At 47.5% G+C, this 16,778-nt stretch overlaps 1 protein-coding gene across 1 annotated transcript; it reads right to left on the bottom strand.

Moving 5' to 3' along the window:
* Positions 1-2,521: 2,521 nt before the first annotated feature.
* On the bottom strand, positions 2,522-10,723 carry LOC142586324 (SEC14-like protein 4). The gene is made up of 7 exons (XM_075697571.1): positions 10,690-10,723; positions 9,599-9,693; positions 9,238-9,316; positions 7,713-7,799; positions 6,601-6,710; positions 4,818-5,106; positions 2,522-2,657 (listed from the first exon to the last, which is right to left on the bottom strand). The coding sequence occupies exons 1-7, from the start codon at positions 10,721-10,723 to the stop codon at positions 2,560-2,562; spliced, it is 792 nt and encodes a 263-aa protein (XP_075553686.1). The 3' UTR covers positions 2,522-2,559.
* Between the last annotated feature and the right edge of the window lie 6,055 nt (positions 10,724-16,778).

The raw sequence follows: 16,778 nt of genomic DNA, 5'->3' as shown, positions 1-16,778 counted from the left end.
ACGCGCATTCGGCCGCGCCATTCAAATAGTCCAAACTCCTATCACACCGGGAAAGATCATCGCAAGGAGGAGGAGGAATGAACGTTTATTGTAAGAAACAGCGAGAAAGTGTCCTTTCTTCGCCCTAGGTGGGCGGCTCTCTTAGTCCAGAAAGCCGTTGGCTAATGCTGCAGCCCGGGCCCGGTCCACCAGACTTCGCTGATCTTCCAGGCTCTGTGCCTTTAACATTGCCTCCCACGTTTCTTCGATCGCTTGTAGCGGTTCTGAGGCATCATCTTCACTGTTTTTCTCGCGGTGCGGGCACACCAACACCATGTGCGGGAGCGTGTCTGGTACGTCACAATACCGGCATAGGTATGAGAATTTGGTGGGGTGCATTCGGTGCATGATAATTCCATGTACATACGTATTTGTTTGTAGTCTGCGGAGGGCGGTGGCTTCTTCCTTGCCTAATTTTGGATGAGGTGGAGGATATTGTCTTCTTTCCAGTCGGTAATGTTGCAATATTACGGCGTAGTTGATGGGAATGTCCTCCACCCTCGTCGCTTTCCGGAGACCGTGCGGCAGGAAATCCCGGCTGGTATGCTCTCGGGCGACAGCATGTGCTGCATCGTTTCCTGCCAGGTGTTCGTGGCCTGGGGTCCATGCGACGTAGGTGTCGGGTAGTTCTTGGCGTCTTGTTATTTCTTTGAGAATCTTCACTGCTGCGGCAGAAATTCGGCCTTTTCGTAAGTTTCTACATGCTGTTTGCGAGTCGCTCAAGATGATTGCTGTGTCTTTGCATGTGGCGATGCCGAGGACGATGGCCACTTCCTCCGCCGTTTCTGGATTTCTGGCCGGTATGGTGGCAGCGATTAGCTCCTTCCCTTGATTGTTGGTCACGGTAATTGCGTATGCTCTTCTACCTGGGTATTTTGCCGCATCTGTATATCTCGTGTTGGGGTTCTCTGAGTATTTCTTGCTAAGCGCCCTAACTCTTGCTTGTCTTCTGTCTTTGTGGTATCGCAAGTTTCATATAAATACGGTGACATGGTAGCGATGAAGCCTGTATATCAGGATAGAAGTACGTGTCGTACACTCTGTGCCCGATAACACGCGAACTTTCGACTAACAAGGAGAACTAGTCAGATTGAGCGTTTTCTGGTCGTGAACTCAAGAAACTGACAGTTAAAAAATAAACGTCTTATTTCCGGCATCTGTGCCCCTGCCAACTTTATTTGCTGATCGTACGGTGCCATCTAGCTCAGCGTTTGTTTCACCTACGTCACAGATGTAACATTCGGGAAACCATAGATGTCCCGATACGCTGCGTATTTTCGTTTGTTTGTTTATTGGTTCATTCAGGACTTGTTTCCGAATATTTAATTGAATATTTGGGGTTTTACGTGCCAAAACCACTTTCTGATTATGAGGCGCGCCGTAGTGGAAGACTCCGGAAATTTAGACCACCTGGGGTTCTTTAACGTGCACCTAAATCTAAGCACACGGGTGTTTTCGCATTTCGCCCCCATCGAAATGCGGCCGCCGTGGCCGGGATTCGATCCCGCGACCTCGTGCTCAGCAGCCCAACACCATAGCCACTGAGCAACCACGGCGGGTCTTTCCGAATATGCCATCAATTATTTATTTCCAAAAGGTCGTGCGGCAACTCGATCTAGAAGGCTCACAAAGTTGTACTATAATTCCTCTCAACCGCGGGTCCAGACTCTCGTCTGTGTATAGTGCACATAGTGTTTGCATCGCATGATGTGTTGTGGCGTGCCTTCCTCTTTCCCTCCCTTTCTTTTTTTCTCTCCTCTTGAAGCAGGCGGGCGTGGTGTTCTGTTCGTTTCAGGAGACAATTCCTAGCCCCTTCTCTTTTTCTCTGTGTGATTTTTTATGTGTGAGTTTAAATAACTAATGATAAGTCATTCAGTGGCAGTGAAAAAGAAAATTCGCAGTCGCACAGATGTTGGAGAGATACCGCACTTCATTGTTGATCCCAGCATCTGGGTTAGACGCTTGGCCGTGAAAACCACGCTTGCGTGGTGCCGCGGTTCAGCACCGTCATTGCATGTTAATCTAAAAAGTTAAAATATAGCTTGCCTTATACCGTGCTGTTTCGAGACGTAAAATCCAGTGAGTGAGTGAATTACTTAATCTTTATCCCTAGTTTTACCAAGATAAAGGGGGGCCGCAAACAAAAATTACGATATCGTAGGTTAAGGTTTCTTGCTTGTTGGTATTCGGGCATCTTTAGCGCAAGGAAAAGGCGGACTCTTGGGTTAGTTTAAAACACGATGTAAGGAGTTTTTATTGATTAACAATTAACTGGGCCCGAGCAGGCTCGGTCAAAATGACGTCATAGGGAGCTGGCTGGTGCGACAACATCGAGGTGGCGTTGCCGCCTGTCCTGTTTTAGTGTATTTCCTGGTGTTCTGAGCTTTCTCTCCGGATATGCTAGCGAGTTTTCTTTTTTTGTTTGCTATTTCAAAAGCATAATTGTCCAGTACAGCCTTACTTTTCTCCTTAGAGTCCAGTTAACCACTGTACAAAACACATGTATTTATTTGCTACATCCTAAGGCACGTGGCTCTCATCCGACGTCTGCACTTCGACGACGTAGGCCAGTTTCTTGTCCGTCATCCAGCTGTAGGAGTTGTCGAACTGGAGCACGTCTGCACGAGACATAGAAAGACGACCCACATTCGGAATACGCCATTACTGCAACACAGCTACCCGCTACAGCGACACGACTTATTAACATGCGCGGAGAGAAAAGGCGACAGAATAGGCTCTTGAACTGTTTCGCCGAGATTTGTGACTTAGCTACGTGATGTGTTCGGTCCGTCAGCAATGCGCCGTCGCTGCTTTGCAAGGCTTAAAGCCGCAGTATGACACAGTAGATCGTCGTTGTGGTTAAGCCGTCAGGACAGGCACTATATTTCGTTATAAGCGGTATTTCGTAGAAACTGAGGAACTCTAATTGATTCACGGTAGGGAGGGGGGGGGTGCACTCCATGCGGTCGGGGAGTTCGTAAATATCTTTCCGAAGCGCGCTTGATAGTGAGGACATGACATACGTTAAAGTGGGGCAATTATAGTGCGTGGGGCAATGATGTGTGCGGTGCTGGCTCGTTTAGCTAGTAGATTGTCTTGTTAGAGCTCATCGTCCCGAGGTTAACATCGAAAGCATAACGCGGACTTCCTCGTGGACGCTTTGAAGGTGCACAACGTGCTTGCGAACCCATTCCAACACCGCATGCAGGCGCGGCGTGGGAACCTAGCGCTGGCATCCGTAATATGCTATCCTTGCAAACATATTGCGAATGACAATCACGTAACGTAAGCTCGTCGGTGGCGTTAGAATCATTGTTGTCACTCTTGTTAGAAGTCACTGCGACAAAGAAAAAGAAACTGTTTTACTTTTTTAGATGGCAAATTGGTCTCATAAGTCGCCTTTCTTCCTTTTATACAAATACACAAATATGGATGGCATTTCACAGAAATGTAACTTAGCATAGTAAATAGATATTAAGTCATCGGTTTACTGACCTATACGTGACTGAATCTTTGTTACGGCGCGTCCGAAATGCTACTGTGGGTGTCGCCTTAATTTCTCTGCTCTTAAGTCAGCATTTGGTAGCGTCAAACTCAGCGTATGAAAAACTAAATGTTGGGCATTGGGAGGTTAAGATTCTCATACCCATGTGTACGACATGCCTAAATGTAACGTCACTCCGTAATACTGGCACCTAATCATTTTCGTACTACATTTTCACCACTTCCTGTTACACACATTGTCGACGATATACCCATGGTAGACAGAAGAAAGAGATGCACGCATATGTTAAGGAAGAGAACTAGAACATCAGAAATAAATTTCAATCGATCTATGTATTATAATGCACCGCCATATAGATATATAAATATTTTGCACTTTGTATATTTACGTTGATTTTTAAAAATTTTCCTTGTTCTTCCTTAAATCTTTCATTATAGAAATATTAAGGAGCTTGGCTTGCTACGCATAAGGCTATAGGCCGACCTTTACATCAGTGAGCAAAGCTTTTTTTTTTTCGCTTTTCCTGTGCTGTGTGTCACATGGGTTCCAGGAAAGGCTGCCACGACTTCGCTTGCCGGGGTTTCTTTATACCTGCCCTGTCACTTCGAGCACTCCGGCATTCTTTAAGCTAAGCCATTCCACACCGTTCACGTTGGGTACCTACAGCCAGGCATAATGACGCTGGATTTAAAGGTGCTGCGGCGCGTAAAGGCTACTTTACCGGAATGGCTTGCGCTTTTAGTGCAATCAGTTCTGGACAAGTGGCACGGACGGCATTAACAGAGGTGTCGGTCGGCCAGCCTTGAACCACGTGTCAACGATGAACGATAATTAAGTGCGATTCTGGGTGCATGAACTCAGCCATCATCAACCCAGAAAGCTACGTGCGCTCTGAAGATTTTCCTCAAGTGAAATGACCTTCGATGGCGCTTACAAACCCCTTGTGTCGGCTGCTATGCGCGTAAACTCTCTCGTCTTTTCCCTTTACCTTCTCTTTCTTTCAGTCCCTCATTCTCTTTCCAAGTTCAGCGTAGCGAACCGGACATCCGTCTAGTTAACCTCCCAGCCTTTTCTTGCTTTCTCTTTCTCCAATGGAAGCGTCGTTCGCGGTCGACCATCATCTTGTGGTTCCTGTCGTTACCATTCCAATGTGCCGCACGAACAATAAGCGCCCGAACATCGGAGTAAAGGAACAACATAAGAGAGGTTTCGCGAACACTGGCCCCGGTCCTCAGAAACGGAACAAGTTCTCAGCAGACTTGGAAGCTCGTACATGTTCCGGCCCGCGCGCAGTTCCAGCTGCCTTCCTGGGGAATGAGACCGCTTGCGTCGATGCGTCGGAGAGGTAGCAGAGATTCCCCATCGCACATGCGCAATCCGAAGGCCACGTCTCCCGCGGCCGTCTGGAAACGCCAGCTGAGCTGCACTCCCGCGCACGACACGTTCACCTGCAGCTCCCAGCGGTCCCGCCGACCTATGGTCTGCTTCTTGGCGCCCGGCTCGTCGAACAGGGAGCATGTCTGCCGCTCTGGGCGTTCTTCGAAGCGACCGCCGTAGTTGACCTGCACACAGGAACCATTAACTTGAAATGAGAGAGCTTAAGGTTTACGCACACGCACTGCTAAAAAGTTACAGTCTAGCTTCTGCTCGTCAACGACACCGTAGGCTTAGAATAAGGCGCGACTGCTGCAGCATGGAAGTGGCCCCGGCGATCTACAGCTATAAGCACGAGCTCAGGGGGATTTGTTTCTTGGCTGAGGTGATCGCATTCTGGTGCGTGAGGAATGCAGAAACGCTCGAGCCCCGATCTATGGTCGCAAGCTAAAGGCTTGTATAGTAGATGGAAATGAATCCACATGCCTCCACAGCGGCGTCTCTGATTGTTTCCGGTATTGCTTTGTGGCTTTAAAACCAGTCATACAAGGCAATAACAGCAGTGTACGTGGCGACAAGATATGAATACGCATTCAACCAAAGCGCGCAGAACCTGCTTATATGTTGGCGCAAAGGTCAATGCCCTGACAATTCATGAACATTCATCGCTTATTATTATTATGTTCGTTCTTGTCTTAGCAACACGACGCAATACTTAAAGCGCCTACTTTCTATAACATACGCCTAATATAACCTTACTAAGAAACTTCCACATATAGCAGCATGGTCTTTTTGTCAAAACACTGCTTCAGTATACATTTGCACAAAAACGTAAAATTATCAACCACCTGAGCGTAGCCCAAAGCTACGAAGCTTAGATTTTTTGGTGGCGCTTGTATTGAGCATCTACGATTATAGTTATTCAATCATATGATTTGCGCGGGGATGGAGCCTTCGAGCCGGCTGTCATTCAGCTTCCGTTGCTTTGGATTATTCAGATGTATTTTACCAGATGTTACCACTGTTGTCGAATGTGCATGTTTAGATATTAAGGTTATTTGATTTAAGAAGTCACAGCCCGCTTGACGCAGTTGGTTCTTATTCTGTGAGAGTTTAAGTGGGCCCTACGATCTCGTTCCACTTGACTGCCATTAAGGTGCTAAAATTCGTCAGGTGTTCAGTTGATAGTGTGCGAACCGTGTATTAAAACAAGAATTTAAAAACAGCTTCTTGTTCTTGAGGGTAAAGCCATCTAAAAAACAGCAACAAAGGCGACGATAGCGCTTTATCTGAAACGTGGAGATGTCGATCACAAGTGTTCTTGACGCGTATAGCTGCTCTTGACATTGCGTGGGAGGCGCGAATTCATACTTAGACGTGGAGTCTCAAGAACGCGTTCGTTCACAAATTCGTGATTGGGTTCCCTTCATTTTCGTTAATGACTCAGACGTGAGTAACAGTAGTTGGTTAACGTTAGCTTTCAGCACAAAAAAAATACAAAGACAAGAACGACGACAACTCAGTTCGCAATTGTATTCAGTGCGAAAATCCAACACGCGCAACTCGCACCAGCTCACCTTACAACGTACGTCTATCATTACTTGTTAATGACACAGCATGTTAGTTCCCGCATGCATGTGAATTTTACTGGCCTGTGCCTGTCAGTAGTCAGGAGCACTGACCATGTGCCTGCAGCGTGGATCTCCGTCAGGGCCGACCATGTCTCCTCCCCAGTGAGCGGGAAGGGAGGCCGCGCCAACGATGTCCACCAGCCGCTCCTTCCAGGCGTCGGCTACGATGGAATCCACAAAGCATTGCCCACTTTTAAGAGGAATCATTAGCTCGGGAGCTCCTATTAAAATACACGAAACGAAGAAATCGTTCTTTCTCGGCGACTACTCAAAAATATTAATGACCCTCTGCATTTAAAGGGAAAAGTTGAAGTATACTGACTGTGAAAAGCGGATTTCTTATTCCTGCTGTCAATATTTTTACAGGAAGTGCTGAGGATTACAAAATTTCAGAAATTAAAGGTATTAGGTTCACAACTTTAGAACTCAGCAATAAGAAATTTATCACAATTCTGTAAACTACCCTTATAATATACGTATATATCACCAATTTGTGAGTAGGACTTAGGCAAAACCTTTGTAAACATTGCAGACATTTCCCGTAAATTGTCAATTCATATATCAGATTTGCCCACTTTAGATGCTCCAGCAAATGCAGTTTACAGAACTGCCATATTTGTTTTTTGGTGCATAGTTACTGATTTGTAAACTACATGTTCCAATCTTTCTTGAAAGTTAGCAATTTTGGGGCATTTAAAAAAAAATTCCAAGCATTGATCGAAAATTTAACATGTTCTTTTTTTCTTTTTTCAAGTGCAACAAAGTTTACTCATATAGGTCGAGCGGTTGTCCTTTGTGTCTATTGTGTCTTTGTATTGCGGTTGTCCTTTGTGTCATCTTTTGCGTCTGTAAGGAATATTTAGTAGGTAGCTCCCTGAAGCGCACACGAAGATCGACATTTCCACTCCTACTGACGTCCCTATAGTAAACGACTAACGTTAGCATGAAAGTGACTGATCAGGCTCGTTAGGCAGACATCTATATGTGAATTTCCGCAGGCCTTCATGATAGACGGTGGCAGTAATCGATGACGGTATGAAAACAAACTCGTCAAAAGTTACCACATATAATGGTTTTAACCTGCAGCGCAGCTACTGCCGTTATTGTATCTCCCTGATACTGCCGACCTAGGTGGAAACCAGCGTGGATATCGTTAAACTCACCTTTTGCGAAGATTTCAACTTTTTCGGTCGTCCTCTGCGTCAAGAAGGGCCGCATCAGCTTCCACGTGACGGGGAAAAAGTGGGGCACTGCATGAGGCAGTTCATGAGCTTATCGCGTGCAATGTCGATATGACCAAAACGTCTTTCTCGTAAGGACTCGGTTCCTTGCACGGTGTATAAGCTTATGGGGGCTTACAAGGTCTATGCTGTAAAACGACCAAGAGTGACAAAATTCCAATTGAAAAAGAACGGCTTATTCGATGAGCAGATTGCAGTTCATGAATAAGTTGGTTGGAGCTCAAGAGCTGGCGGTCCTGTCAGCTGCCCTAAAACCATTGCAGCCTGTTCGTGGATTATCCGACTTAAACACAATGACAGTACAATATGTGAGCACGCCTCAAACTATACTTTGTACGAACTTACATGCCTGCTATTCAGTATGTCAAGAACTCAGCGAAAAGATCACCGAAGTCACACAGCTGCGACATGTTATTTTATTCCATCATATTTCGTAGCAGAATGTAATCTCTGGCTAACAAGTAAAAGCTTTAATAAAGGCATGGTACATGTATGGCAAAGGAGCCACGAAAACACCAAAAATTCTCATAGAATAAATATTGAAGTTGGCAGCCAGCGATTAGACGCCTTGCTTGTGTCTCCTTCTATAGGCTTCCTGCTGTGCAATAATCACGGACCAGGTAGCTAAGAAGAGACATGTCTACCGCTACCTGCTGTTTGTACTTAATTGAACTGCTAGCCTTTCTTTGGTAATCACTTAGTTGCTAAGTATCTTGTCACGCAATCAGTGATGTTCATATAGCGATAGCTCCTAAATCACGATATTTGGTATGAAATTAGTCTATAGGTAACACAGAAAGAGAGCATAGCAAAAGCCAACGTGAAAAGCAAGCCACGTTTCGGCATACTTATGGGCGTACTCACCGTTTATAATAATACACTTCTCTAGACACTCGGGGAAGTGCTCCTCCATCGTTTGCAGAATGTCCGTGATGGTCTTTACGGCTGCACTGCCGAAGAGCAAATTAGCAACAAAGGATACAGTGTCCTGATAGCCCCAAAAATTGCGACGTAAGATATGTTCCGTGTCTGCGTTCTTTTTAAAGGGATATGATAAGGCACCGGCTACTCCTTAGCTCTTGAATGAGTCTAGCCTATAACATTTGATGTCCATACACATGAACAAAGAGAGCGCTGGAAAGGAGGAGCAGGAGGAAATAACTTTATTCTTGTCCTGTGCAAGGTGTTGCCACCTGCCTGGCTAGTCCCATGTTGGCACCGGGAGCTCAAGCCTCCTAGCCCTATCACGGGCGTACTGGACAGCCAGGACTTGAGCGATATGGAAACTCATTCTGCGAGTTAGGCTTTTTCTCGCATTCCACAGTCCGTACTGTATTGCAGTCCAGTATATGTAATGCCTATACACCGGCACGCACAAACAAAGAAAGAAACGCTGTACTTGGAGCGAAGATTATACTGGCATCTGTCAAGCTCCGATGCTGCTTACTCTGCCAGCTGTAGACCTGACGAAGGGCGAAATTTTCATCGTCAATAACCAGGTAGTGGGTCTCCATTTCCGCTTCTGCCTAAAAAAGAAAGAAAACAAAAACAAATGAGAGGAACCAACTAGACCTATGGAGACAAAGCTATGCACTTTAGCTTTCAAGTAATGTAACGGAGAGATATTCATATTCAGTATTAAGGTGAGAGAGCGACAGAGACAGAATAGTTAAATAAATGCAAAAAGCTCCATTATGGCTCATATATTGCAATGATTATTTTCCTTAAAGTCATTGTAGAGTTCTGCCGTTGAACAGGCCCATCACACACAATAATTGAACAGAGTTCGGTTAATAGTCTTGGCTCACCTCTTTTGATGTAGATCGTTTCAGTGATTCCGTATATTCCAGCATGTAGATGCAGTGTCTCAGCACAACGGCTGGGGTCAAGGCCGCCACAAGTGCTGCACGATGCACAACATGATGTCATAAGGCGAACAGGGTTGTAATTTAGGATTTGAGCCTGCTAAACGAACGCACAGAAGTTCAACGCCATCTTGTACTTTGTTGTAGCGCCGGCAGAGCAACAAGAACACGGACAGGTAGATTAGACAAACACACGTCGCTGTGTGTTTCTCTTGTGTGCATTTCTGTGTCCCTGTCGTTCTTCCCGCGCTACAACGAAGTAGGATGCCAGATGCCATACAAATAAGGCCCATGTAGCTACCCTCAACGTCGTCTCTCATTGATACCAATAGGGCAATGCAGACAAACTAATGCCGATATGGGCAAATCACGCGTGGGCCGCGATTCCTCTTGCGTTATCGTTTTGTTATCCTGTGCACGTTATCTCGTCTATGCATTAGCCGACCCAGTCTTCAATGCCAGTATTGTTGTTAACGCCGAGGCTTAAGTTTACGGTACATCAGCGCCAATAGATAGTAAGTTTGCTTGCCCTGTGTTGCAAGCAAACCATTAGCTATTTTTGGAGCATATAAATTGTTTCTGTCGAGTTAACTTTGTTGTTGTGCGACGGCACAGGATATGACAGAAGATACACGCAGGATTTGTTTGTGCAGTACTGTACTGACACAAAATACTTACAGCTTACAACAACAGAGGTGAAGGCACGTGTAGTAGCGATAGAAATACAGAAAAGATAAAAAATAAAACAACGATAATCAAGAGGGCACTCGAACCACAATAAGAAGAAAATATGAGTTCGAAGTTTAAGTCATGTTTTTGTTAAATTGAAACTTACACTTCAATTATATTTTATCATATTTGTATTACCCGCTAGGTAGAGGCTGCTTTTAATGTCGCTGCGGGCGTGAAATTAGACAAGTGTTAAAGTTGGTATAATTAATTAGTCCGTTTAGTCGGTAGGCTTATTCACCTGCGTCGCCCCTCGAGCTTAGAATCGTAGGGTTACATCGAACAAGGTCAAGGCGAAGAGTCACCTTTCATGTCGATTCCTGCTGGAATAAGCCACATCGGCCGTCCATCCTTGCACGGGTGAAGTATTACGCCTGGGAAATTCTCCTTCACCAGCTGCGGTAACGTAATCACGTTGACTAGCCGCACATTAGCTAACAAAACTATTTAGCTCAGGAAACATCCAGCGGCTAGATCTATATTTCTACTCCTAATTTTTTATGCATGTAATTTAACTTCCTCTACGTCCAGTTTACGGGTAGCAGCGATCTCTCATCGGCAAAAAAAAAAAATGAGTATACTGTACATTTTTCGGACGCTGATTGAAAATTGTATCGTTACAAAAGTAATGAAACTGTGGCTGATAAGTAAGATGCGGAGTCTCAATTTATTTAACCACATTTAGTAAAAGCGTCGTCGCTGAGTACGTGCCAATATCTAACAAACAATCCGTAAATCGCAAGATAAGAATGCGTGTACAGCCACAAAGATAAATTTTGTAGTTTTATCAAAGAAATATTGTCGCTTGTAACAGCTACAGAAGTTGCGTATGTCTCGGTACAAGCAGATCCTGTTGATTGGCGCCAAAAATTTTAAACTATGGGGTTTTATGTGCCAAGACACACTTCCTGATTGTGAGGCACGCCATGGTGGAGGACTCCGGAAATTTTGACCACCTGGGGTTCTTTAACGTGCACGTAAATCTAAGTACACTGGTGTTTTCGCATTTCGCCTCCTTCGAAATGCGGCCGCCGTGGCCGTTATCCGATCCCGTGACCTCGTGCTCAGCAGCCCAACACCATAGTCACTGAGCAACCACGGCGGGTTGAGAGGCGCCAGATGTTAGCTTGATCACGGCGACAAGCGTAGACTGTACGTTCCCGTTTAAGATCAGAAAGTGAAGATCATGTGCGATTAATTACTGCTAGCATTACTGACTGCATGCCGTATAAGCACAAATCACACAAGGAAACATGGACAGCATGGATTCAATACACCGACAGAAACGCACTAGCTGGCTCACCAAGATATCGCACAGTAAATTTAGGCACATCGGCCACTACATGCATGGCAACTATTTATCACAGCAGAAAACGTACCTCTGGTATCTTGTAGCTGCTTAATATGTCGTCGACGCCATTTTCCTTACGCCATTTGAGGTCCTGTGGGTGAAGAATAACGGCTTAAGGAAACAATAGGAAAAGAAACAGGGTATTTTAACAGATTCGACGTGTTTCCAGAATCATATATATATATATATATATATATATATATATAAATATATATATATATATATATATATATATATATATATATATATATATATATATATATATATATATACACTAAGGAAGATAATGAACGTGAGCGCAGAGTCAGAAGCATCAAGCGCGCAGCAGAGGCTCGAGCTAGGTGACTGTGCTCGGTGTATCCTAGAAGCGGCGGTCGCTACGAACCTCGATAAATCTCCTTTATAAGTGGTGGAGCCGTACGGGGTAACGTTCCACTCTACCATCCTGGGATTCCGTTCTCGGACGCTACCCTCGGCCATGCCGGACGCCGACCAGAAGACTCTTCCATCGCCACCCGTCCCTTGCGCTGGCACCGTTCGCCAGCAGGAGCCTCCCATCTTCAGCGGAACCGACAACAATGACGTTGAAGAGTGGCTGTCATCCTACGAACGGGTGAGCGTTCACAACAAATGGAATGACTCGGACAAGCTGGCTTATGTATTATTCTACCTCGCGGGCGTGGCTAGTCTCTGGTTCAGAAACCATGAGAAGTATATCCGAACGTGATCGGCGTTCAAGACGTCGATTACAGAAGTATTTGACCAACCCGCCGTCAGCAAATTCCGAGCCGAGCAGCGTTTGCGTACACGCGCACGGGACACGGGGGAGTGAGTGAGTTAGAACTTTATTTAGGTCCTGAGGGGAAATCAGTGCGGAGGCTCCACCCAGGTCGGGGCCGGTAGACAGAGTCCTTCGGCGACGGCCCGGGCCCTCTGGACAGCCTTGAGCTGAGCGATGAACTCTGTGCTTCTGAGCGCTGAGTCCCAGGAAGACTGGTCGGGAAAGTCCGTGCTCGCGTTGGCAGGGCACAGCCAGAGCATGTGTTCGAAGTTGTTGTATTCGTGGCCGCAGTGTGGGCATTCAGTAGGAAGGTCAGGATTGATCCTGCTTAGTGTTGTTGGTGTGATGAATGTTCTAGTCTGCAACTGTCTGTAAGTGACGGCCTGTGCTTTTTTGAGCTTTGGGGGAGGAGGAGGAAAAATTCTTCGTGATAACCTATGATTTGAAGTGATTTGGTGGTACGATACGAGTGGGTCTTTGTTGTCTAGGTCCCTCCAGGCTGGGTTGAAGCGAGAGGACGGACCGCAGACGCGGAATGTGAGCTCTCGCGCCAGTTGGTGTGCCCGCTCGTTCGGATTACATTCAGGAGATCCGGAAATGTTGCCCATGTGGGCCGGGAACCCTGTGATGTATGGGGACGTGAGGTTGTCTCCTCCCGTTTCTTGGAAGAAGATGGTGTTGATAACCGTAGCTGCTTTCCTAGAGACGAGGGCCGACGAGATGGTTCTAATAGCTGTTCTTGAGTCCGAGTAAATGACTGACGCTCCTTTGCAGCTTCGAAGGGCCACCGCGATGGCCATTTCTTCTGCTTCGTGAGTGAAGTTGGTAACTACCGTGGCTGCGTTGACGAGTGAGCCATGGGCGTCCACCACAGAGACCGCGTAGGCGCCTCGATTCCGATATCTGGCCGCGTCAACGAAGAGGACTTTCGTTTCGTTACGTTTGATGTTGTCAAGGAGTGCCTTCGCTCTCGCTTTTCTCCGCCCTTCGTTGTGGGTGGGGTGTATGTTTCGTGGGATGGGATCAACGGTTATTGATCTCTTGGCGTTTGTGCATAGTTGCGACTTCTCTGGTGGCATGAAGAGGGGCTGTATGCCTGCTTCTAGTAAGATCTCGATGCCCGCCCTTGTGAGTGAGACGGGTGAGACATTCACCAGCTATATAGAAGACGTTCTCGATTTGTGCAGGCGGGTGAACGCTGCCATGACGATAGCGGAAAAGATCAAGCACGCCATGAAGGGAATCGATGATGACGCGTTCCAGATGCTTCTGGCCAAGGACCCGAGCACTGTTGGCTACGTTATCAGCTTGTGCCACAGCTATGATGAATTACGTAATCAGTGAGCTCTGACAAGGCGACATCCCACACCAAATGCGGCGTCACTCTGCAGCCTGACCACCGGCCCCGAACAAGCCTCCCTGATAACCCAAATCAAGGATTTCGTCCGCGAAGAAGTCGCACGACAGCTATCTCTGGTGTCCGTCAGTCAGGAGTCTGCCAGCACTTTGCCGTCTCATCTCCGTAACGTCATCCATGAAGAGGTCGCGGAATGGCTGCCGGCTGTTCACCAGCAGGATGTCGTGACTACACCAGTCACTTATGCTACGGTTGCTACAATGGCCCCTCGCACTGTGCCCGTGTGTCGCTTCCAGCATCCTGTGCATCGCCCTCCCCCTCCCGTCCCCTGGACCACCACTGCCGTCGTTAACACGTGGCGTACGCCGGACAATCGCCCTATATGCTTCGCATGTAGGTATGCCGGTCATGTCGCAAGATTCTGCATCCGCCGACCGCAGGCATTCGATCATGATCGACGAGCGCCCTATGTGCCGCCTGATCCAAATGCGCCTTACGGACCCTTCGAACCATCACCAGCTCGTTCCCAGACTGATCGCCGTCCTCGCTTCAAACGCCTCCGGTCACCCTCCCCCACGTCGCCGATCGCTTTCCCCTATGCGTCGACGACCGGTCTCTAACGAAAAGGGAAACTAGACGTCGCAGTTCCCGAGGCAAGAACTGCGCAAGTGCGGAAATGCCGAAGTCCTCCTCCTTTACCTGCCAATGTCATTGATGCGTTTATCGAAGATATCGCAACAGTCGCTCTCGTCGATACCGGTGCCGCTATTTCAGTTAGGGATGCCAGGTTTTGCCGTTCGCTTCATAAAGTGACCACGTCTTTTTCTGGATTGTCGCTTCGAACGGCGAGTGCTCAACCCATTCGCCCTACCGCTGCTTGTACTGCCCGTGTGATCATACAGCACGTTTCGTACACGATCGAATTCATAGTTCTTTCATCGGGTTCCCATGCCGTTATTCTAGGATGGGATTTTCTCTCACGCCAAAATGCCATCAGGAATTGCGCTCGGGCTGAGATTGAACTTTTCCATCTTGGTGACCTGGCCTCAGTCGATGCTCATCCTGCCACTAAAGTTGTCGTGAAAGACACCTGTATTCCCCAGTGCTCTTCAGCATTCGTACCAGTGTTCTGTAGTACCATATCCGACGGGACGGTTTTCTTCATGCCCTCTCATCGCTTTGTTACCCGAAAAGCGCTTCCTTTGCCCTTTGCAGCTCTTGACCTTGCTGCCGGTGTCAGCACGATGCCCATTTACAATCATCTTTCATCGCCGCTATCACTGCTCCGTCTCGAATGCCTTCGTTACGTCGAGTCGATCGATTCAACACGAATTGTCTCCGTCCTCAACCAAGTGCCTTCTACTGCCGTCCATGAACTGAGTGCCCTCTCCGTATCGACTCAACATGGACTGGTGTGTTCAGCCCATTCATCGCCGAAGATATGACGCATTCGCAGCGATCTCAACTTCTCGCAATCCTTCAGCACCTCCGCCGTTCTTTCGACGTTGCGCAAACATCTCTTGGCCGTGCATCGACGATCGATCATCGACACTGACTCTCACTCACCACTGCGACAAAGACCATATCGCGTGTCCGCTACGGAACGTCGCGTCATTGCAGACCAGGTCGATGACCTGCTCCATCGAGGCGTCATTCAACCTTCACAGAGCCCATGGGCCTCTCCCGTAGTCCTCGTCACAAAGAAAGACGGTTCCATCCGCTTCTGTGTTGATTTTCGATGGTTGAACATGATCACGCTGAAGAACGTCTACTCATTGCCACGCATCGATGATGCTCTGGACTGTTTGCAGGGAGCCGAGTTCTTTTCTTCGCTGGATTTGTGGTCAGGCTACTGGCAGGTTCCGATGGCAGAGGCCGATCGCCCGAAATCTGCCTTTGTTACACCAGATGGCTTGTATGAATTCCCCGTCATGCCTTTCGGACTTTGCTACGCACCTGCTACGCTCGAAAGAATGATGGATAATGTTCTGCGTGGCCTCAAATGGAAAATCTGTCTTCGCTATCTTGACGACATTGTGGTGTTCACCCCTGATTTCGCAACGCACCTGCTCCGCCTCCAGCACGTACTCACTTGCTTTACTAACGCCGGGTTGCAACTTAACCTGAAGGAGTGTCGATTTGCTGTTCGTCAGCTCACAATTTTAGGCCATGTCGTGTCAAAGGAGGGCATTCGCCCGGATACCGAGAAACTACGTGCTGTTACTGCGTTCCCAAAACCTACCACTATGAAAAGCTACGCTGTTTCATCGGCTTCTGCTCTTACTTCCGGCGATTCGTTCGAAACTTTGAGTCAATTATGTCGCATCTCACGCAGCTCCTTGGTGACGCTAGAGATCTCCCATCATGGTCTCCAGAGTGTGACGACGCCTTCACAACCTTGCGCCGTCTTCTCACGACGCCACCCATTCTTTGCCATGTTGACCCTCAAGCACCGACCGAAATCCATACCGATGCAAGCGGTGTAGGCCTGGCGCTGCGTTGAAACAGCGTCAACCTGGCCACATAGAATACGTCGTCGCATACGCGAGTCGCACGTTAACCAAGGCGGAGACCTATTACAGCGTTACAGAAAAGGAGTGTTTGGCCATTGTGTTGGCACTTCGCAAGTTTCGCGCATATTTATACGGCTTTTGACGTAGTGACCGACTACCACGCACTATTTTGGCTGTCGACGCTTAAAGATCCATAGGGCCGCCTTGCCCGCTGGGCATTGCGAACCCAAGAATACGACATCCGCATGGTTTACCGTTTCTGGTGAAAGCATTCCGACGCAGACGCGCTATCCCGATCACCGCTTCCCCCGAAGGCTAGTCACGACTCCTCCTGCGAGTGCACATTGTCCTCTCTGGACTTTGACGCTATCGCTGCTGCACAGCGTAATGAT

Source organism: Dermacentor variabilis, chromosome 6 (assembly GCF_050947875.1).
Source record: "Dermacentor variabilis isolate Ectoservices chromosome 6, ASM5094787v1, whole genome shotgun sequence".
Taxonomy (NCBI): domain Eukaryota; kingdom Metazoa; phylum Arthropoda; class Arachnida; order Ixodida; family Ixodidae; genus Dermacentor; species Dermacentor variabilis.
This window is presented reverse-complemented; position numbering and strand designations above follow the sequence as displayed.